At 37.2% G+C, this 21,983-nt stretch overlaps 2 protein-coding genes across 3 annotated transcripts; both read left to right on the top strand.

Moving 5' to 3' along the window:
- The first annotated feature begins 9,970 nt into the window (after positions 1-9,970).
- Positions 9,971-16,282, top strand: LOC113271436 (C-type lectin receptor-like tyrosine-protein kinase At1g52310). 2 transcript variants are annotated; one of them, XM_026521295.1, is made up of 6 exons: positions 9,971-10,595; positions 10,768-11,202; positions 11,724-12,294; positions 12,953-14,107; positions 14,783-15,119; positions 15,704-16,282. In XM_026521295.1, exons 1-4 carry the CDS (start codon positions 10,493-10,495, stop codon positions 13,566-13,568), a joined length of 1,725 nt encoding a protein of 574 aa, XP_026377080.1. In that variant the 5' UTR covers positions 9,971-10,492; the 3' UTR covers positions 13,569-14,107; positions 14,783-15,119; positions 15,704-16,282. The 2 variants fall into 2 exon arrangements, with proteins under 2 accessions (XP_026377080.1, XP_026377079.1); XM_026521294.1 differs by lacking the exon at positions 14,783-15,119 and having other exon boundaries at positions 15,704-16,006.
- A 2,763-nt stretch (positions 16,283-19,045) lies between these two features.
- On the top strand, positions 19,046-20,795 carry LOC113273224. Its single transcript, XM_026522978.1, has 6 exons — positions 19,046-19,145; positions 19,258-19,339; positions 19,482-19,486; positions 19,721-19,945; positions 20,264-20,631; positions 20,712-20,795. Exons 1-6 carry the CDS (start codon positions 19,046-19,048, stop codon positions 20,793-20,795), a joined length of 864 nt encoding a protein of 287 aa, XP_026378763.1.
- The last annotated feature ends 1,188 nt before the right edge of the window (positions 20,796-21,983 follow it).

The raw sequence follows: 21,983 nt of genomic DNA, 5'->3' as shown, positions 1-21,983 counted from the left end.
GACGAAGATCTCATCATCTATATTTGGCATGTCTTTGGTGTTGCTAGCATTTCCTGGATTGATGGAAGAAGTATTTCCAGGTAACATTCTTAAGTTCACTTCCAAATAACTGCAATGAAGCACAATGGAAGAGAGTTATTGTTTCATACTAAGAGGGGATCATATGCACGACCTGTTAATTTAGCATGATTACTAATGGTCGAAATTCATGGACGAAGAAATGGCCATTATATGCTCGATCGTCCTCATGGCCACTATATGCTTGATCGTACTCATGGTCACTACATGCTCGAACATCCAATTGGCCTCGAGGCATGTACAGCCGGGACCAATAGGATCTACACATAAAGTCGTGTATTGGCCGTGGGATGTATGGCCATGGCCAAGTTGAACGCGCAGATGGACGAACGGGCTTACTGTGGGTATCATGTTCACCGCCGAAAGCTACGGCTAAGTTTTGCATCGATCACAACCTAAAGCTAGGTTTTGCATGGAAAAAAGAAAGAATAAAAGGAGCAAACGGTGGCATCCAACTTAGGTTTGCTCGTTTATTGGTGATCTTAGCAACGTTAACTACTCTACTATCAATTATACTGGTGGAATTTGCTACAATATTACCAACGAAGAAGTTTCATTCACAATGGGATGATTTTTTTCAAGTTCAGGGAAGCTACACCTAAAACTAGGGTTTACATCCACACACAAAAAAAAGGAAGAAAAAGGGAGCACATACCTTGCTGCTGGAAACGCTTGACGGCAAGAAAGTTAATGGCAGCGGCAAAGATCGGCAACGACGAGGAGAAACCAAACGAGAAAACAATAAAAAAAGATATAAGAGTCGACACCCATTTATACAAGTACGATTGCGGAATCTGAGTGGAAGAGGGATTCCTTCTTTGACTCGAACATAAGAAAGGGAATATGGGCCCGCCAATACTTCACATCCGCGTCAAGGCAGCCGGACCCGCCAAGACTCGACGACCATGTTGATGCCGCCGCACGGACCAATTGATGATGGTCAATTAAACTCCTCCGTGTAAGCCTTCACTATTTCGTATCTTTTACATCATGTACGTCACCATCTAATGCTTACCCCGTAATGGCACTGTCATTATGTGCTAAGCAGGGGACTTAATGTTGATGGTGGTTTTCGATTTAGGGCTAAAATTATAAAATCCCGTATTTAATGCGTTGTCATCCTGCAAAGGAATAAAGGCCATTTAAAAAAGTAATGAGTGTTCAAATCTCTTTACTTATATATGTTTTAAGCAATTCGACATATTTATGAAATTTACCATAATAGTGCATCAATCCCAGATATTCCATAAATTTCAATCTATCACATTAGTTATTAATGCATGACTCCCCTGGTATTTTCCTGTGCTATGTTCCCAGCCGAACTCTCATTAATGATATGACATGACGATCGAATGTTCACTCTCAGCAGAGTAGCATGAATATCCTGAAATGTCAGTATTGAGATCCGCATGGAAGCACCCACGTAGGCCGCATCACTCTCTGACGAAGAGAATTTCGTATCGACGCATTTTTAAAATTAGCTCGATCAAGCACATTTTCTCTAAAGAAAATCTAGATTGTTAATATCAGTCTCGAAAAATGACCACGGCCACACGATTTGGCCACGCGATTTAACAAGCTCAGACTATTCCTAGCGAAACTAGGCAATCACCATAATGACCACCGGCGGCCCCACTAGTGCCCTAGATGATCGAATCCTACCTAGTACATCTGCGGCGCTTTGAGTGATTAACCCAAAATATGGGTGATCGCGTTGTTGAAGGAAAGAGCTCAAACGAGCTAGACTGACCAAAACGGTCTCAGAAACATCACGACCGTCCAACTTTGCTAACCTAGTTGGACGGCTTGCATCATCATACAAACGATTAAGGAAGATATGGCATGTTCATTGGCGGCCCAGCTTTCCCCTTGGTCGATCGACTTGCCTGCGACAAGTCTATAGGGCGCTCAATCATTTGCCCAAACTCGAACAAACACGCTCTGTTGAAAACCCTAATTTGGGTCGCGACAATATAAAACTGTCGCAAATCGATCGTGTTCGTCCAACTTAGCTGGCCTAACTAGACGTCTTAGATTGCTTTTCCAAAGGTCTTCCCCGAAGTAAGTCAATAGCACGCCAAACCGCTTGATCGAACTAGGGTGAATGTGGCCGTCTCTAAACCCTCATTGGAGTTTGCGGCAATCCACTACTATCGCAAATTGATCACAACCATCCATCTTCGCCAGCCAAATCGAGTGGCTTAGATATAATTTTAAGTGGCCCAGGAGAAGTTAGCATGCTCACTGGCGACCCACCTTTGCACGAGGTCGAACGACCTGCTCGAACTGGCACGCAGTGCCTTGAATTGCTCGCCCAAAAGGGGTTAACCACGCGGTCCCTAAACCCTAAAAATTGCGTCAATGGCGGTGGACAACTGCCGCAGATTGATCACGACCATCCAACTTCGCCAGCCTAGTTGGATGGTGTAGATTTATTTCTAGTAAACTAACAAAACGTCTTTGTGATCACCGACCATCCCTCCTCCACGGGGAGTGACCGACAAGGTGATATCTCGACCATAGGGTATACAAACGATTAACCAAATATGGCCGGTTGTGCTACTTTTAAGACGCTCAATCCGTGACTGATTCGATCGAGCTCAAAAAACAGCAATGCTTCTAACACATTGATTATTTTCAGCTGCTTATTCGAAAGCGATGCTTTACATACATCGATTATAAACAATGCTTTATAGATATCGGTTTTACAAATAATTTATTATTTGACCTAAAAGCACTACGTGCTAATTTTAGCGGCATGTCATATGACTTGACCCATTCACTCGAGACATCAAACATATCACAAACTGGGGGATGCTCACTGGGGTATTGGTCTGGCGGTTTACATTGTGTGGCGTGCAACGCGCCCATTACGAGAAAGTGTCAGAAAAGACGGACAGTTGATAGTAATGAGAGTAGTGGGTAAATGTGTGATCAGTCCTCCCTCATAACAGAAACATGATGATCACCACCTTCTGCACAAACCCACTTCTCCACTACTTAACTTCCTCCACTTCCTAAGAGATCAGGGTACGCTCAATGACTTGTCTAAAAAGGTTTTCAACCTATTCAAACAAGGGAGGTCACAAGTGTTATCAACACAATAACCAGAACCATTTTCTGATACAAGTCATAAAACATCCACACCTTCATAATTCAACATTCTGATCTCAAACACCTTCTCCGCTTCCCTCCCTAAGATCAACCCTTCTCCTTCACCTTGTGACCGAATTGAATCTGGAACGACCATTTCTTGGTTTAGGCCAGAGTCTTACAGATTGATCTCTCTAACTCAAAAGTACTCCCGTGCAGTGCATTTGTTTAGGGTTTGAATTCGTTTCTCATCAACACACCCCAAATTTACCAAAAATATCAGAACCAGTTTTTACCCTCAAACAATGCTGCTACTTCATCCAAAATTCAAAATATGTTCCTATATACCGCTAAAGATGTTATGATATGGATTCCTGCTAAATATGGAAAATAGTCTGTTAAGAGCACTTATAAGATGCTCAATACTTGCAATAGGGAAGTGATGGTTAATAGAAGAGTCATTGATGCTGCAATATGGAAGTCTTTATGGGGCACTGACATAGCTCACAACAGTAAGCTTTTTGTGTGGAAATGTATCCAGGAAATAAACCCAAAAAGATCAACCCTGGATGTTTACAATGACAACATAGATACTCAATGTGGCTGTTATGGAACTGGTGAGGAAACAATGGAACATTTACTTTTGGATGTATACATGAAATAGCTGTTTGGAGAGGTATCAACATCAACATTGATGATGTAAGAAGCAACGATAATAATGTCTCTGAATGGGTCACCAGTTGGATGAAAAGTGGTTGTACATTCTTATGATTGGTGCACAGATTATGTGGAAGGATAAATGCGATGCAGTCTTTCATGGAGCATCTATTAACCCTCGTAACGCTGTTAATTAATAAGATAAACTATAATTTCACATTTTCGTAAAACTACCTGCAAGTAATACTAGACCATCTCATTGAGAACCACATGCAAGGCATCATTAAGATTAATGTTGATGCATTTTTTGATCATCTAACTAATAAACTTGATAAAAGACTAGTTATGCGTGATTAGGAAAGGGCTTATGGAGGGATCAAAGGGAGTTACACACATGAAGTCTTAAACCCAGAGGAAGGAGAATGCATGAAGATTCGTGAGCATTCACTTGGGAAAGCAGGAAGTCATTAACGAGATTCTGTATTGAAGCATATGTTAAAGTCTTCATACAATCCATCATAAGCGACAATTTACTTGTCCAGTGGGATAATAAAATATCATGAAAGAGATTAAACACTTCATTTCCAGTTTTATTTATTGTAATATTTCTTTTATTAGTCGAGACGACAATGAAGTTGCAGATGCAGTACTAGTAGAAAAACAATTAGAAATACTGCATTAGGAGTAGAGTCTTATGACAATTTCATTGTCGATATTTGTAATCTTCTGGCAAAAGACCACAATTCATTCTCATAATAAGAAATATATTTTCGGTTTATTAAAAAAAAAACATACAAAATATCCACAATTGCTGATAGTAGAAACTCTAAAATCCAAGTATTTTTGTCCATAATAATCTTTTACCGTTCTCTAAAAGAGCGATTGATATAGTAAAGAAAATCTTATACCTTTTATTAGAGCATTGCTTGTTCAAACTCACAAGTGTTGCTATCTCAAGCTTGTTGTCAAATTTAGTTGTCAAAACTATATCTTGATTTCTAGTCTACAATTAGTTAAGTCTCGGTCTAGGATAGAGGTGGTAGGTCGGGAAAGGTACCTACAATTACTGCAAGTGCACAACGTCTATTGTAACATGGCAAATACAGGTCGATCCCACAGGGAGTTGTTACTATGCGAAGATAAATGTCTAAGTTCCACTAATATTAATTTAACATAAGAAAGGGGTTGTCGATACGACTAGATGATGTTTGTGTGGCACAAAATAGAAAACAAAACAATGCAAATAAAAGGTACTATGGCAGTCGAATCCACATATTAACCTACACTAAGTCAATTCAGTCTCGATAATGTTCTTGTCCCTAGTAATTGACAGCGGTCAAGATGCTAGTCTGTCGTCTATCCAGGGTAATCTTAATTGGATGGCTTAATATTAACTAACGTCACTAACTAATCCCTAGTATAAGCCGTCTTCTTATAGTACAACTAATTACAGACAATTTGGTCACTTAGATAATTAAACTTTTCCTAAGATGGATATTCTAATCGCAACTAAGGTAATTATTCAGTCAAAAGATCAATGATAGTCCATTAAGCATGAGTTGCAGCACAATCAACATAGTAGTGCTCTAACTACAATGGATGCATGACATACACTGTGAGAGTAAAATGCTGAAGTACTATGATTAAATATATCCTAAACAGTTTAAGCACAAAAAGAACAATAATATAAACATGAATCAAACTAGCAATAGATTAAGGGTTTCATCTAAACCCTAGCTATGAAATTAGAACATAATAAAGAAATTAAATACTGAAAATAAACTACTACAGCTTGGTGCACTGGCTAATCCGGGCATGAGTTTTACATCACAATTCTCATACCTATTTATACTCAATTTTCACTCAATTCGACTCCAATTCGATAATTAAGAGGGACCCACTCACCCAAAACGTGTTTCTATGACAGGTTACATCTTCAATTCATCTCTACAAGCCTACTATTCTAGATGTTTGAAGATAACCCTAATCTTATCTCTCTCAATCCTATCTTCTAGGGTTACTGTTTTTGATAAGAAAGAAGACAAGGTTCAGAGAGATATAAATTAGAGGTATAGTTGATGTTAATTATGGTGGTTATGCTCAGAGGTGCTGGTTCTGTAGATGGAAGAGAAGAGAAATGAATTTGGGGTGTTCCTGGTCGAAGGGGAAGGGAAAAGGATGCTGCGGTGTTGGGCGGATGCATCAAATTTTGATGTTGAGCAGTTATATCAAATCAGATGTCTCGGGAACAAATATGGGTTTGGGTTCTTTCACTTCTTTCAGACCCGATGCTAGTATGGTTCTTGCAAGCGGCTAGCGGAATGAGTGCAAGCGGATTGCAACTGCTTTTTGCGCGATATTTCTTCTACACTCCTCACATCCTTTACGCCCCTGGCCACCAATTTACTGCTCTTCTGGCTTCTCAATTCATCCAAGCTTTAATTAGTACCTAAAAACACAAAATTTATTAGTACAATTATTTAATTCTTGAAAACAATGAAAATACAGAACTTGGGATAAAATAGAGAATTAAAGCACAAATGATGAGATAAATGTCAATAAAAAGATGCAGAATTATGCACTATTTGGCACTCATCAAGAGGTAGTTGAGAAAAGAACCAGTCATCATTGTGTTCTACCGTTTGAAGGCGAAGATCAACCAAATCTTTTGGAGAACTTCATCAACAAAAGGTAAGTGAAGACCGAACCACCTATTTCTCAAGTTATATTCAGTTTTCTATCCTTGAGAAGCTGTCCTGAAACTAATTAAACTACCATACATAGACAAGAATTTCGAGTCAATTTTATCTTGATAATTAGTTCTTGAAATATAATGAATAATCTTAATGAACATTTGTTCATACTTGATGAATTTCGGTTAAGGAAAATTTATTATTGCAATCAAAATTATGATTCAAGTTTTATCGTTCGAAAACAACATGGAACAGTGATATGTGTCATTGATGTTATTAGGAAATATTTCGAATCGATTAAGAGAGAAATATAGAACAACTATAGATTTGGATACAAGACAGTGTTATCAGTCTTACAAACTGGGAAAACTATTATAAGTCTGAACCCGTATTACATGTATTCGTACATGTAGCATAGTAGCTATTTACATATCGACTTGCAGATTTGTGGTACACATATTCTTATGTATACCATGTAAAAATATGTTCAACTCGTGAACCGGATCGGTATGCATACTCATATGCAAACCATTTTGGAATTATGGTTACGAAACCAGGTTAGTTTACAAACCGTTACACGTACTAATATAGTTTTGTGTTCTTGAACTCGATTTAGTACCCAAACCGGTACGCAAACTGAAATAGTATTGTGGACTCCGGAACCGGTCGTAGTCTTAAGGTTTTCAAACCGGTACGCATACCTAAAATGTTCAGTTAACTCCACAACCTGGTTTGGTGAAATATTTACAAACCGGTACACGTACTCTGACTGACTTGAGTCACGAACGGCTATGGTATTTGTACTTTGTGCATTTACTAGCCATGTCGATTATCACCAAGTGCGATTAAATTATTTCGACGAGATAATTAGCATTTGATTAATTCTCTAAAAACACCATAAACTTATTCGATCACATGATTGTGACTCAAGGTTAATGTCTTAAGTGTTCATGAAAATGAGTATTAAGATTTTAAGTTCAAATCGGCTAGTTTAGACTAACCACCTTGAACATAGTCTTTATATAAGGCTCGGTTACGGTTTCACCTAACCAGAGTGTATATCTTGTTTATATAAATCAGATTCAAAGATTCATCTAACGGTGGATATTGTTTGCTTGGTGCCAAAGCTATCTTAGCTTAAACCTAAAACAACCTATGCTTTGACCGTGTATAAAAGGGGAACTCCAAGCAACTAGGATTTTTGAATCCCGATACTACTTTTTGGTGTGTCCTAGTTATATCTAGAGTAGACATCTCCATAAACCCTTTTAGCGTTTAGCGACTACAAAGAATTCACACGCATTCGTATAGCCAGGTCCAGTTATCTTTTATCTTAATTACTCGAGTATCCTAATCTTGTTCAATTGTTGATTTATCACTTGAACAAGATAAATAGAAATCCCAAAATTCTCTTCGTCTCAAACTTTGTGATTCCGCAAGTTTTAAACTTGTGAGGTGAATAATAATCTAGGATGCACTTCGGGTTGCATAAGTCCGGATTTTGAGGTTAGCTAGACTTTATATATTGCTATCGATTTCCAAACCACCTTGATCTAAGTACGTTTTGATCGTAAAGAAAAACACTTATATAGGATTAATCTGTGGGAGGAAAATTGGTTCAAAGTCTTCAATTGAGTTGAAGCAACTCTTAGTTGGTGTGACGTCATCCAAGGGAATCAATTGCGCGGAGTCCTACTGGGATTCAAGAGGTGTAAGAAGCGTGATTGTTCCTGAATCGGTGTGAGACTGAGTTCGGGATCAACTACATTCCAAACCGAAGTTAATTGATAGTAGGCTAGTGTCTGTAACGGCTTAATACAATTTTGTGTTCAATCTAGACTATGTCTCGGGGTTTTTATGCATTTCCTCGTTAACAAAATTTCTGGTGTCTGTATTATTTCTTTTTCCGCATTATATTGTTTATCTTTATAATTGAAATATTACAGGTTGTGCCTTGATCAATCACAGTAGCTAGGTCCAACCTTGTTTGTTGAATAAGAGTTGATTGATCCTTGGATATTGGTCTTTGGTGGCATCCAAGAACTGTCTTTTTAGTTAGGTTCACAGATTCAGTTCTGTAAATGTTCTAACAACAAGAGAGAGAGAGATATAACTCTAGACACTTTTCTTGATTGAGTTTCTACTCTCGGAGTTGTGTGGAGTTTGTCCATACAGATTGCCTATAAAAAAGTTGGTGTTGTATTTTGGTATCCCCAATGTTTTCTCTAAGAGTCTCAATATATCAAGAGTTCAAATGCAACAAGGACTCCTTTCGTTACAATTATTAAGACTGGATAATGGAAAATAGGGGATTGATAGTAAAATAATAATAAACTGGCAATATGCAATTGATGACATGAAAGGATTAGTAGAACGACTCAACAACCAATACCTCTTTTTATGGGAGTGGGAATGGTGATAACCTTTGGGATTGATTATCAAATGTTAATACCATTGAATAGATTTTTCATTTTGCGTAATAGAAGAGTATCAGAAACGAAGCTAAGTAAGTAAATAGCGTTGAAAATAAGTCCAAGTAACGGAAGAACAATTGCCTTATTGCCTATCTTTGGAAATGGAGGAATTGAATCCTTACTTTAACTCCCCCGATGCACACATTCATAGACTTTGGATGAGGGGATAAATAGGGGATCGATTCTGAGCCACGATCTACCTTTTGTTTTTCAGAGGAATATGAGCTGTCAATAGCCGGAAAAAGCCCATTTGGAATCGTCGGATTAGCAAAAAACTATTCGTTTTTATAAGATAGATATTTGTGTCCTCATGTGTTTTAAGAGTCTAAAGAGTCTCATTATAGAGTTCCACGAAATCTAAGTGTCACAGTCTTTACGAGACCGCATCTCTTTATTTTAGAAGTCGAAAACAATTCCAACAAAACTTTTCCACGAACTACTATGACATATGTAAAATATCCACAATCCAAATATTTTTGTCCACAATCATCTTTTATGGTTCTCTAGAAGAGTGGTCGATTTAGTAAAGAAAATTCCGATAGTAGAAGCTCCAAAGTCCAAGTGATTTTGTCCACAATCATCTTTATACTTCTATAGAAGAGCGATCGGTTTAGTAAAGAAAATCTTATACCTTTAAAGTGAATTGTTATCTTCGGTCTTCGCAGCTGCTTCCCTTCCACTCTTTGTACTAACACACTTGAAATAGATAGTTAGCATATCAAAATGCTCGCACCATAAACTTTTTCTAAAAGGAGGAACCTATCGCTTCCCAGAAAAGTTTATAACTTTCTAAATTTAGGATTTACATGGTTGCCACATAGCATGTAAACTCGTGACCGTAAAATTTGAGACTTGAAGCACTAAATGGCTTCGGCTCTACCATAACCTTTTTCTAAAAGGCGGGACCTATCACTTCCCAGAAAAATTTATGGCTTCCTGAATCTATGAGTCAGATGGTTGCCACATAATGTCGAAATTCGTGACGGCAAAATTTGGAGCTTGCAGCTTCAGCTTGTATCGGGGAAAGACCATTGATATGGGCCAGATTGTTTAGGATTGGTGTCGGTGGTGACTGGTGAGCCGTGAGAGAGTTGCAATAGTCTTACTGAGTAGCTCTAACTGTGTGTTTTAGTCCAAAAAAAAAAAAAAAAAAGCTCTAACTGTGCAGCGAAGACTCGAGTCCATGACACTTCTTTTCCCTCAAAGGTAGTAGTTAGGAAATACTGTAGGAAGGATTATTTTCCTTCATCTTCTTCTTCTTCTTCTTCTTCTTCTTCTTCTTCTTCTTTCTCATCATAATCATTGCAGTGAACTTAGGGTACTGTTTGGAAATGATTTAAGAAGGTAAATCCGATTCAATCATAAAACAATTTACAAACCTAATACTCATATCTCTCACTCTCTTTCACCCTAAAACCCTGAAATAGTATGGGAATTTCTTAGAAGAAGAAAAAGAAGCTTATGAGGGAGGAGGTGGAAGCAGTTTAGCAGGCATTGATGGAAGTAATAATCCGTTGCTGGGGCTTCAGCTACATTATTTATCTCATTATTGTAACACTCACATTCACTTCTCAACTTGTTAGGGCACAAAATGCTGCCGGTGAGCTTCTACCTCCATGTATTTCATCTCGTCCTTAATTTTACTTCAGTTTTTTGAACTAATTTGACTAAATCTTAGCACATTTTGCATTTATATACACCAAAAATGTCTTCAGTTTGATCACTACAGTCTTAATTGAGTATTGGAAAATAACTTTTGCTTTAAACAACAGCGTTATGCCCCACAGGCTGGGAAATTGGACCTCACCAGAACAAATGCTTTACACTTGTACCAAAAACTTGTTCTTGGGACGCTGCTGAATCACATTGTAAGGACAACAACTACAAAGGTCATTTGGCTGCTGTCTCTTCGGTTCAGGAACTAAGCTTCGTCCAGGATCTATGCTCTGATAATGGATGCTGGGTTGGAGGGAGAGCTTTCAATTCCACTACTCCTGGTTTTGGTTGGAAGTGGTCGGACTATGTTTCACTTTGGAACGAGTCTGCTTTTGTGGGTGCACCACTATATTCAACTTGTACCAACTCATCAACATGCCAAGGGAATAATCTGACGTCTTTTTCGTGTTTGTTGGTGACTCATAGCCCTCTTGGCGTTGTGGTAGAGAGATGCAATGAGACGAGGGAGTTTATTTGCATGCTTCATTTAGGTATTCATTTCTTAAATATTTTCTGTTAAAGATATCTTAGATCTCAAGTACCGAAGTAGTTTAAACCAGTGGAAGTGATCAACTAGTCAAACTTGGGGGTTTGGCAGTAAGGGTCTTTGCTCATTGTAGGTTATATAATGGTGCTCGTATATGATTTTAACTAGGCTTGTCATAGTGGATAACCCGATAAGTGATAGATGCAGGGTTGGCTTATGGGTTGTGTTTTGAGTTGTATCTTGCTTTACATTGGTAATCTGCACTAAAATTGAGAAGTCAGTGGACCATAACCATTTTCGCCTGAAAAATAGATGGGAGCCAGAACAAGCTTAAAATGTTGAATACTTAGGGATTTACATCACAAGTTTCTGCTAAGTAAAAGCTAGCAATATTTTCTTTCCCTTTCATAGCATCTCTTTTTCATGGTCCATGGCTTTCTACTTCTGTTGAGTGATTGTTTCTATCTCAAGTGATTACTCAAATTGTTTAATGTCTTCATTTGTAAAATTATGTTTTTGTGTCAGATGCTAAATGTCATCAAGGACACTGCCACAAGGAATATTTGGTCATCCTTTCAGTTGTAAGTGCCTTGATCCTTGTCACAATATTGGCTGTTGTGGTTTGGCTCCTTGCCTACAAGCGTATCAAGAAACGCAGAAGGTCACATAAAGTATCTAATCCTGCAACACGTGCTTTAGTACCTCCGTCATGGAAGGTCTTTAGCAACGAAGAGCTGAGGTTGATTACAAAGAATTTTAGTGAAGGAAGCCGGCTTCTTGGGGATGCTAAGACAGGTGGGACTTATAGCGGAATTCTTCTTGATGGAACGAGGGTAGCAGTCAAGAGGTTGAAGCAGTCCAACTTTCAGAGGAAGAAAGAGTTCTATTCTCAGATTGGAAGGGTTGCAAGACTTTGTCATCCAAATCTAGTGTCTGTAAAAGGATGTTGCTATGATCATGGTGATCGTTACATCGTTTATGAGTTTGTTGCTAATGGGCCTTTAGATAGATGGCTACATCATATACCAAGGGGTGGTAGAAGCTTGGATTGGTCAATGAGAATGAGAGTTGCTACCACACTTGCTCAAGGAATTGCGTAAGTAGAAACTTAACTTATCATAAAAGCTAAGACAGATGCAGTGAATTCTTCATTCTACTTATATTGGTCAATGTTTTGCCGTCACTATTTCTTTTGGAAAGTGGCACGCCTCAAATTATTTTGTTGCCAGGCATATATTTTAAGTTCCCTTTAAACATTTAGGTACAATTTTAAAATGCCAATATGATACATCAATACCACATGCGTTAGGAACAATACCTACAATACTACTTGACTTTGTATTTATTTTCTGTAAATGTTCATGTAAGTTAGTATCTTGCTTCATTGTCTGGACCTTACGTCTAAATTAAATACAAAAAGATGAAACTCATTGTTTAAGACTATTCTTCGTAGTTTCTCAAATAGTATTTCATTCTTGAAATTTCAATACCAGATTTTGTGCAAATGGACACACAGAAAGCTCAATAAAGTGTTATGTCCTTTGGTTCTTCTCCCTTGATATTATTTAAATAGGTGAATTAAATGCTAAGCAAGTTCTCCAAACCCTGTAAAAATAATATGATTATTAAGTTAGATATTTGGATTGTGATTGCTCTGTTGTATGTTTAGAAAATAATTTTCTATGGTATATATGTGTATTTGTTCATTGTTCTCATTGTTTGAGCACTTTGCATGTGTATGCCAACCGAATCAGGTTTCTACATGACAAGGTGAAGCCACATGTTGTCCACCGCGACATCCGTGCCAGCAATGTATTGCTTGATGAGGAGTTCGGGGCACACCTGATGGGAGTGGGGCTGTCAAAATTCGTACCATGGGAAGTGATGCATGAAAGGACAGTGATGGCTGCTTCATATGGCTACCTTGCTCCAGAATTTGTGTACAGGAATGAGCTGACGACAAAGAGTGATGTTTATAGTTTTGGAGTGCTGCTTCTTGAAATTGTTAGTGGACGTAGACCTGCCCAGGCAGTTGATTCAGTGGGTGCTCAGAGCATATTCGAGTGGGCCACTCCATTGGTGCAGTCTCATTGCTACCCGGACCTCTTGGATCCACTAATCTCCGACATCCCTGAACTTGGTGTCATACAAAAGGTGGTAGATCTTGTATATGCTTGCACGCAGCATGTTCCATCAGTCCGCCCGAGGATGTCGCATTTAGTTCATCAGCTGCAACAACTGGAATTCAAAGCTACTAGTACTGCTACTAATACCATCAGCAGTGAGATGGATAGCAGTGCTACAAGGACAAGCACCTTTGACTCTCAAATTCATTCGCTGGAAGTAGAAGTTAGCAAGAATTTAGTTTAATCTTTAGTTTCTCTGTTACTGTTTTAATAGGCTGTTTGGATAGGAAAAAAAAGGTAACTTTTCAACTTCTGTAAGTCAATAAGTCGGAAGTTAGTATGGATGTCTTGTTTACAACTTGACTTTTGGAAGCAAAGAAGCAGCTTCTAAACGAAGCAAAAAATCTCGTCTTCTTGATTCTATCAGAAGCAGCTTCTTACTTCTCCTCGATCCATGTGTTAATTATATTTTTATCTTTTCGCTTATCTTTCTTTCCTCTTCCCCCAAACCATGATTTAGAACTGAAAATTTCTCAGTAGGGTGTTTTTAGCGGAGAAAACCCATCAATCTCATTACGAATTTAAGGGGGAAAAAGATTGAAATTCCCTTGGTCAACTTCTCAAATCTCATCCATATTCGCGTTGGTTTTTTCTTTTCTCATCGTCGTCATCAATACTCCTCAGCTCCTGATCAATTTCTCAAATCTCTTCCATATCATACTAATTATGGCGCCCCAAAGATCGCAGATGGCTTACGATTGATGGGTTATAGTCGATTTTAAGGTATGTAAACCTTGATTTTTCTCTTCTCTTTTACTGATTTTTTCGACTTTCCATTTTTTGAATCATCTATTTTTTTTTCCCTTGGATGTAGAGATGAACTCTTATAGAGATCTCTGTCAGTTTGTATTCTTTTCATATTTTCTGGATTTTATTCAATTTTAATCATCTTATTGATTTGAAGGATTTTGTTCAATTTTACTCATCTTATTGATTTGAAAATTATGTAATTACTCTTGTGAAATTTAGTTTATGGTGTCAGACTAATGACCCTAAACCAGAACTGTAATGGGTTTCATTATCTGCACATGGATAGCTGATTAACTCTAATAAATTGTTATACATATTTGAAATCCTTTAAAGGCCTACTTATTAGACGTCTAGGGTCTTGTTTTCCATGTCCTTAATGATTTTGGTATGCACTTGAAATTGGATCGAAGGTATGGTGTCCTATACGGTCGTCTTTTGTTCTGGTTTTTATCTTTTTACCTTAAATCATTCTAAATTTGGCCAGACTCTAAATTTTTTCTTAAACAGTTCTGAATTTGCACTATTATATGATGAATACCCTGTAGGCATGTACAAGTAATAAAATTCTATTTTGAAACTTATGAATGAGTTTACTAGCATACTGTTACCATTCTTAATCATAGTAACATTCTTTGTATATGTGATCAGAAATGAATTTATTGAAATGTGATTGGACCACAACCGCCATTGAAATGAATTTATGTTGGGCAAAAGGAACAATAAAACTGCCACTGCTTAGATACAACCCCAGTTTCAGGGCATATAACTCCATGTTTGCATTCGTTCGCGGAGAACTCTCCATGCTACCGAGGAAAAAACTGCTGCTCCTAGCTGAACTTGGATAGCATTTGTGCATCTAAGAGGTTCACTACATTGGAATACCAATCGTACTCTGTTAGGTGTACTAATACTAACCCAATTCAAGCTAGAAAAACTAATCTTCCACTCTATACTGCTACTTTGCTAGCTTCAGCTTCGAGTAAAGGTAAGTATGCTTTTTTTATATGTAGCAGCTGTGCGTGAAGGATCCTAGAAATGATTCCATTATATGAATGCTGGACATTATTCTTATTAAAGATAACTTTGATCCTTATACTGCATTTCAACTTGCGTCGTTACACTTACTTTCATTACTCATAAATTAGTTCGATAAGTTCAGAGTTGAACCTTACTAGATTGCTATATTAAAGACGACTCTTGTGATTTGCTATACTCCGGTTAGGCTTTTAAAATTTTTCCTTATCGTGAGAGAGATTAGTTCTTGTGAAAATATTTGTAGAGTTCTCGCATGTTGTCAAGAAAAGGACAAGAAAAATATGCAACATGGCATGAATATGTTTACCATTAGGCAATAGTCATCCTGGTCCTAGTAGATGTAAATTGTGCTAGTCTAGTGCATTTGTGGATCTGTAGAGATGATTGTTTTAGGTTTGTTTAGGACCAGGTAGCAGGTTCTCTTAATTCAGTATAAATGGGATGACCCGAATTCAAGTTTCATCAAATTTTTAATTCAGTATACTTGCATAAGTAATAATGCGGACTAATATTGTTCATTCTTGTTGCTGATAGAATTGTGTTGCGGTGATTGACGGAACTCATATTAGTGCACTGGTTTCAGCCGGTAGAGCACAAATACCATTAGCATTCAAAATCTGTGTTAAAGCAATGACATTCACTTACAGAAGAGCGTCGTTTCAGGCAGAAGCATTATCTCTAGAACTCTCGTATTTAATCCGGTGTCGGCAGGTACCGGTATACAAGTATATATAAATCTTCATGGTAATGAGAATGATAGTTCCGTGCCACTTAAATCCGTAACATTTTATTGACATGGAATTTTGAATAACTGTAATGGCCTCTTCATTTGCAGCAGTCTCCAATGTGATAGTAAGAAATGTACATCCTTATTTTCTTTACCATCTTAGATGTATATGCATGTACCTAAACTGGTCTTAGAATTTAGCTTTGGTTTGTGGACTTTAATGTTCATTTTTGTTTACTGCTTGGTGTAGAGAATATTGCTGGGCAATGGGCATAGAGAGTCGAAGTCTTTTTTTTTTTTTAATACACTGTGGTCACTTATTTAGATGTATAAGAAGAGATGTTTTCATCAACAATAAACTTGATTGATGATTTTTTTATTGACAATTAGAATAGGTTAATAACAATATAAACTACATTAAGTTACAAAACAAATATATTTTGACTTCTACTCTCGTTATGTTGCCAAACTTACTTATTGACTTTTTAACTTATAAGTCTACCGGTTGCCAAACTAATTTATCTACTTTTTAGTTTCTGAGAAGTACTTCTAAGAAGTCCAGAAGCATTTCTGACTTCTACTTCTGTATCCAAACAGGCTATAAGGATAACAAACCGTTTCGTTGTAAATTTTGTATCTTGCTTCTTATCCAAGGGAGACGAACTCGCGCTGGATCCTCCTCTAAATGCTGTAGCAGTAGCCAAATTAGCTAGCCGATTTTTATGTTTGTTTCTCATTTATATACTTCTATCTGAGAGGAAAAGAAGAGGGTAGGACCGTGGTTTTGCAGAATGGATCGGGGATACGGACCGATACCGATCAAAATTGACTGATATTGGCCGAGACAAAAGATTTACGTCTAGTCTCTAGCCACAGAATTGTCGTCCTGTTTATATACACTTCCAAGAATATAAATAAATAAAATAAAGATGATGAATAATTGAATCCGGAAGCTATTGTCTTTCAAATAAATTATTACATAAGATATGATTGATTATATATGTCTCCGCCGATAACTATAATAATGTGAAAAGATGATAAAATTCGAGTTAATTTCTTCCTCAGAATTACAATTAGATGATTGACTTAGCTCTTCTAGCTAACGTTTGCAGAGGATCCGTTGAGGAACTAGATGAATCTTCAAATGATCCTTATCATCTATCATGATACTTATGCATTGGATATTGAGATTGTTGATTGAAATTCCATTGATTTTCCATTCAAAAAAAAGATTGATTACAAGATCTATTTAATTGAGCATGTCATAACGTTTATATGTGTTTTAGATTCCATATCGGGCGGTTCTTCATCTTTTTATGCCTTAGGTATCGACTAAGTGTCTTAACCTTGAGTCTTTTTCTGCCCTAGGTATATGTCTTAACCTTGAGTCTTTCGTACTAGGTGTACTCTTTCTTTTCCCTAAGTGGTTCGCTATCATTGTACCTAGTATGGAGCTTCTTCTTTAAATGGTTGTGAGATGACTTTGTTGTACTTATAGCTGGGTTGTCAAAGTGTATATATTTGTTTGTGAACGCAGATACAAATTTCTCATTATGTGGAATCAACAAATTATTTAACAAATCATTTACAATTTCTGAGGAGCTTTCCTAGTGTGCCAATATCATACGTTCATTCTCTTCATAGTTTTCCTCGGTGATATACCAAACCAAGGCATCCCACTCCCTAAAAAAACTAGCCCATTTAGTGCTGCCACCTTGTCATTGTCCTCGAATTTGTCTTTCTCTTCTTGTTGTTTCTCTATGGGTAGTTTCCTTATTCTCATTATTTTTCTTTGCCTTGGTGGTTGAATGATGGGCTTGCACTTTGTTAAATACTAGCGAAAAATACTAGAACCCTCTACTATATGGGTTCAATATATACAAGCCCCACAAAATGGATCCTCCACTATCAACTCCATACTTTCTCTTTTTATTATTTATGTGTTGAAGACGAGAGGAAGAACAATATAGGTCGCTGTGTTGAATTGATTCAGTAGTTTTCAGTTCTCACAGAAGGAGACGCTAATTTGAAGAACAATAAATAGGTGTGTTCTCATTCGATTCCGTATTCTGTTGCCGTTGTTTGTATTCAGCTTAGAAGATTTGATTTCGATTTTTACTGATGTTCAATTTTTTGTTTGTTTTGTATTTTGTTGAGTCTGAGAAGATGAAGATTACTGGTTGGAAATAAATATAGGTTTGTTTCAGAAGAAGAACGAATTTAGGTATAAATGTCGTTTGTTTTCTGATTGTTTATTTCAATTTTTGTTATTTGGATCTTACTGATTTCGATTTGATACTTAGAAGAGAAAGTACAAGCAACATTGTTTCTGAAGAAGAAGAGCAACAATCTAGGTACGAATTTTGTTGTTTGTTTGATTTCAATTTTGTTTTCAATTCTTTTCTATTTTCTTACATGTCTGATCTGAGAATATAGTTAGCATTAGTATTAAAATTTTGTTGAAAATTTGTTGTTGATATTGAGAAGACGATGATGAAACAGCATTGTTTCAGAAGAACAACTACAAATTTAGGTAGAGATGCTGTTTTTTATGAAATGTGTAAGTTGAGGTTACACAGTAGCATGTGTAACTTGAAGTTACACATATATGTCCTGTAGCATGTGTATTTGTAAACAGTTATAGCAATTGTATCTTTTAAGACACATTGTATCTCTTGTTTTCCTTTTTGTTGAGTTTGTTGATTGCTCATTGTATTATTTAGCTTGCCGCATAGAATATACTTCTCACTCGGGGGCAACGCCCCCGAGTGAATTGCGTTCGCTTTTTTATTTTGATATTTTTATTGTATGTTTGTAGTTTCCAGGTTGTCATGGATGCTGTTAGTTGCATAACTGTTGTTCGTTACTTTCAGATTTCATTACCATGCGTGTTAATACTGATATCAAACTTGATGAGTTTAAGGAACAAGTTTGCAAGGAATGGAAGAAATTTACTCCACTTGGTATTTGTTTCTTCTTCCGAGAAGGTGGGAAAGAATTTCCGCTCGACTGTGATTATTCGTTGCAAGCTCTTATATCCATCACAAATAGTAAAAAGAAGACCAGTGTCGATATTTTCTTGCAAAATGTTACTCATGTAGCCTTCATCTAGCTCTAGGGCAGATTCTTCTATTTCTAACGGTTCTAGTATGTCTTCGTCGAGAAACAATCGTTCTGTTGCAATGTATTTGGAAGATAAAAGCAAGCTTGCAAAACTTTTGTTATCGGATGGTTGGCCCAAGATCCTTGGTGAGATTGGTCATGTGTTTGTTGAAGGAGTTAAGCAAGTCAGGGTTGCTTTCACCAAGTATCGTCTTCGCACTGGTTTCAACATGGTTGTAACACACAATGAACGTTCTAGGTTCACGGCTAAGTGTGCAGAAGAACGATGCTGCTGGAAATTTCATGCAACTTCTTTTGATGAAAGGAACGAAATGTTTCAGGTAGGTTTTCCGTGTTTTGTCATCTTATGTTTAGCATATGTTATGTTTTGTTACAGTATGTGTAACTTTTGGTTACACATGATGTTTTTTGCACCATATTGTTTTTGGTTGTTTTGTTTATATTTTGTATGAACTTCTTCAGGTCAGGTCTTATAACCCTGAACACATTTGTGGGGTGCTGGTGGGCGCAACTTGAATCAAAAATACTCCACCAGCTTCACGTCTAGTTTGATTGAGGAAGAAGTTCGGAAAAATCCTCACAAGAAGCCTAAGAAAATTGCAGCTGATTTCCATACAAACTATGGGATTACCATGGAGTACTATCAGGCCTATAATGGCAAGGAAAAGTTTTATAAGACCATTTATGGCGACGATGTGAAGTCATACTCGCACTTATTGATGCTATAAAGGAAACCAACTCTGGTAGTGTGATAAAGTTTGAATTTGATCTTGCAAAGAAACAGTTCCAACGGATTTTCATTGCGTTTGATGCATGCATCAAAGGGTACCGGTTTTTTCGGTCAATGGTATACTTGGATGCTACTTTCCTTACTGGTAGATTCAGAGGTTGCTTGATGGCAGCTACTGGTATCAATGGTGGAAAAGGTATGCTTTATGTTGTTTTTTTTTTGAACTACTTTAGTTGACAACTGAGAGTTACACATTGGTTTACTCAGTGTGTAACTAAGAAAATAACATCTGTAACTTTAAGTTACACGTTTGTTTTAGGATGTGTAACTTGTATTTACACATTGTTTTCTGTTTTTGTGAAACTTATTATTTTTTCAATTCTGAAAAAAATTGTAGGATTTTTCCCACTTGTTGTGGCACTAGTCGATTATGAGACTGTCAATAACTGGGAGTAGTTTTTAAGTAATTTGACTAAAGTTGTTGGTGATGAGAGGACAATCACCTTCCTTTCAGATCGCCATGAAGGACTCTTGCAGGTTGTTCCACTTGTCTATCCAGATTTGTTCCACAGCTTTTGCTACTATCATTTGAAGACTAATCTACCCATCAATGGCTCAGATCCTAGGTACACGCTTGTGTTGGACCTTTTCCAAGAAGCAACATACGCACTCTCACCTGAAAACCATGATAAGGCCATACATAAAATTAGAGATTTGAACTGTGATTGGGTGGCTGACTACATCGAGACCATCCCACCTGAATCATATGCGAATGCCTATTTCAAAGGTTGTCGGTATGGACGCACATCTAGTACAGCAGAAGCACTCAATAACTGGGTTCTGGTTCACAAGAAGATGCCTACATCTGCTCTTCTTGATCAGGTTAATAGAGTGCTTTTTTTTGTCGTCTTTTATTTCTTGTTTTTTCACTTTTTATATTCATAAGTATTTTTCCTTTTCAGATTAGGAGGAAAATAATGGTAATGATGGCAGACCGTCGTGAAATTGGCGCTAATATGATGACTCCATTATCCCCCAGTGTATGAGGAGAAGCTTGAGTCTCTTCAAGATGAAGGTTTGGCCCGGGAAGTATTGGTGGCTAGTCCTACGGTGTTTGAAGTTTTTAGCGAAAGCACTCACATGGTGGACCTCGAATACTAGACTTGCACCTGTCAAAGGTTTTGTTTCTTATGCTATTTTTTTTCTTTTTGTATGTTCATTTTTTTGAAAGTTTACAGGATGTTTAACTTCTAGTTACACTAGACATATGGATATGTAACTACTAATTACACATCTTATTTTGCATGTGTAACTGGAAGATACACATCCTGTATATGCATGTGTTTCTAGCTGATCTTTGTGTGTTTTATGATTTCCTTGTGTAACTAGCCGAGTGTTTATATTCTTGTTTTTGTTTTTTTGAAGGTGGCGTGTATACGGTTTCCCTTGTGCTCATGCTCTTTCAACCATACGGAAAATTAAACGTGAGGCTATTGATTTCATTTCACCTTATTTTACGAGCGATTATTTTAGGAAGACTTATTTGCATGTCATCCAGCCAATTTCCAACTACAACATGCTTGTTGATATTGATGAAGAAAACACCATCAACCCTCCTATCGTAAAGAAATAACCAGGTAGACCCCCAGGAAAAAGAATTCTAAGTAAAGGTGAGAAGAAGGTAAATAGGAAAGTTCATTTCAGCTATTGCAAGGAAGCAGGTCACAACAGGGCAAGTTGCAAGAATCCTCCGAAGTACACACCCCCTAGCTTGAGTCTACCAAAGTTCATTTATGCAAGTATAGATTTTATGTGTGGTTTCTTATTTGTCGTGGATTATTTGTTTTTTAGTTTTCTTCATTCGCAGGACCAAACGTTTTTTTAGAGCATTGCTCGGTTGAACCCACCAAGCGTTGGTATGTCAAGTTTGGTTGTCATATTTTAGTGAATCAAAACTCATGTTAAGAGTCGCTTGATTATGTACTAGAGTCAACTTCGTATAGGTTAGCTTGAAAGTATTAGGATATGAGACATTACAAGTATTGCGAAGTCTTGAAGATGTGAAGAAGCAAGGAGATACAACGACAATAATCATCCTTACACTTGAGGTTAGTGATATTTGACTTGAACTGTTTCATTCCCTAACGTATCTTTCAAGTCGTGCATATTGAAAACATAATTGCGAAGCACATTTGAACTCTAGATAGACATAGTATTAAGGAATACGATACAAG

This window comes from Papaver somniferum, chromosome 4, assembly GCF_003573695.1.
Source record: "Papaver somniferum cultivar HN1 chromosome 4, ASM357369v1, whole genome shotgun sequence".
NCBI lineage: Eukaryota > Viridiplantae > Streptophyta > Magnoliopsida > Ranunculales > Papaveraceae > Papaver > Papaver somniferum.
This window is presented reverse-complemented; position numbering and strand designations above follow the sequence as displayed.

Bases quoted from the DNA above. Each gene is read 5' to 3' on its own strand.
- LOC113271436 (XM_026521295.1), top strand. From the start codon at position 10,493: ATGGAAGTAATAATCCGTTGCTGGGGCTTCAGCTACATTATTTATCTC. The intron at 10,596-10,767 runs GTGAGCTTCTAC...TTTAAACAACAG, and splicing joins TAGGGCACAAAATGCTGCCG to CGTTATGCCCCACAGGCTGG. The intron at 11,203-11,723 runs GTATTCATTTCT...TTTTTGTGTCAG, and splicing joins TATTTGCATGCTTCATTTAG to ATGCTAAATGTCATCAAGGA.
- LOC113273224 (XM_026522978.1), top strand. From the start codon at position 19,046: ATGTCTTCGTCGAGAAACAATCGTTCTGTTGCAATGTATTTGGAAGAT. The intron at 19,146-19,257 runs GTGAGATTGGTC...TGAACGTTCTAG, and splicing joins TGGTTGGCCCAAGATCCTTG to GTTCACGGCTAAGTGTGCAG. The intron at 19,946-20,263 runs GTATGCTTTATG...CCTTCCTTTCAG, and splicing joins TGGTATCAATGGTGGAAAAG to ATCGCCATGAAGGACTCTTG.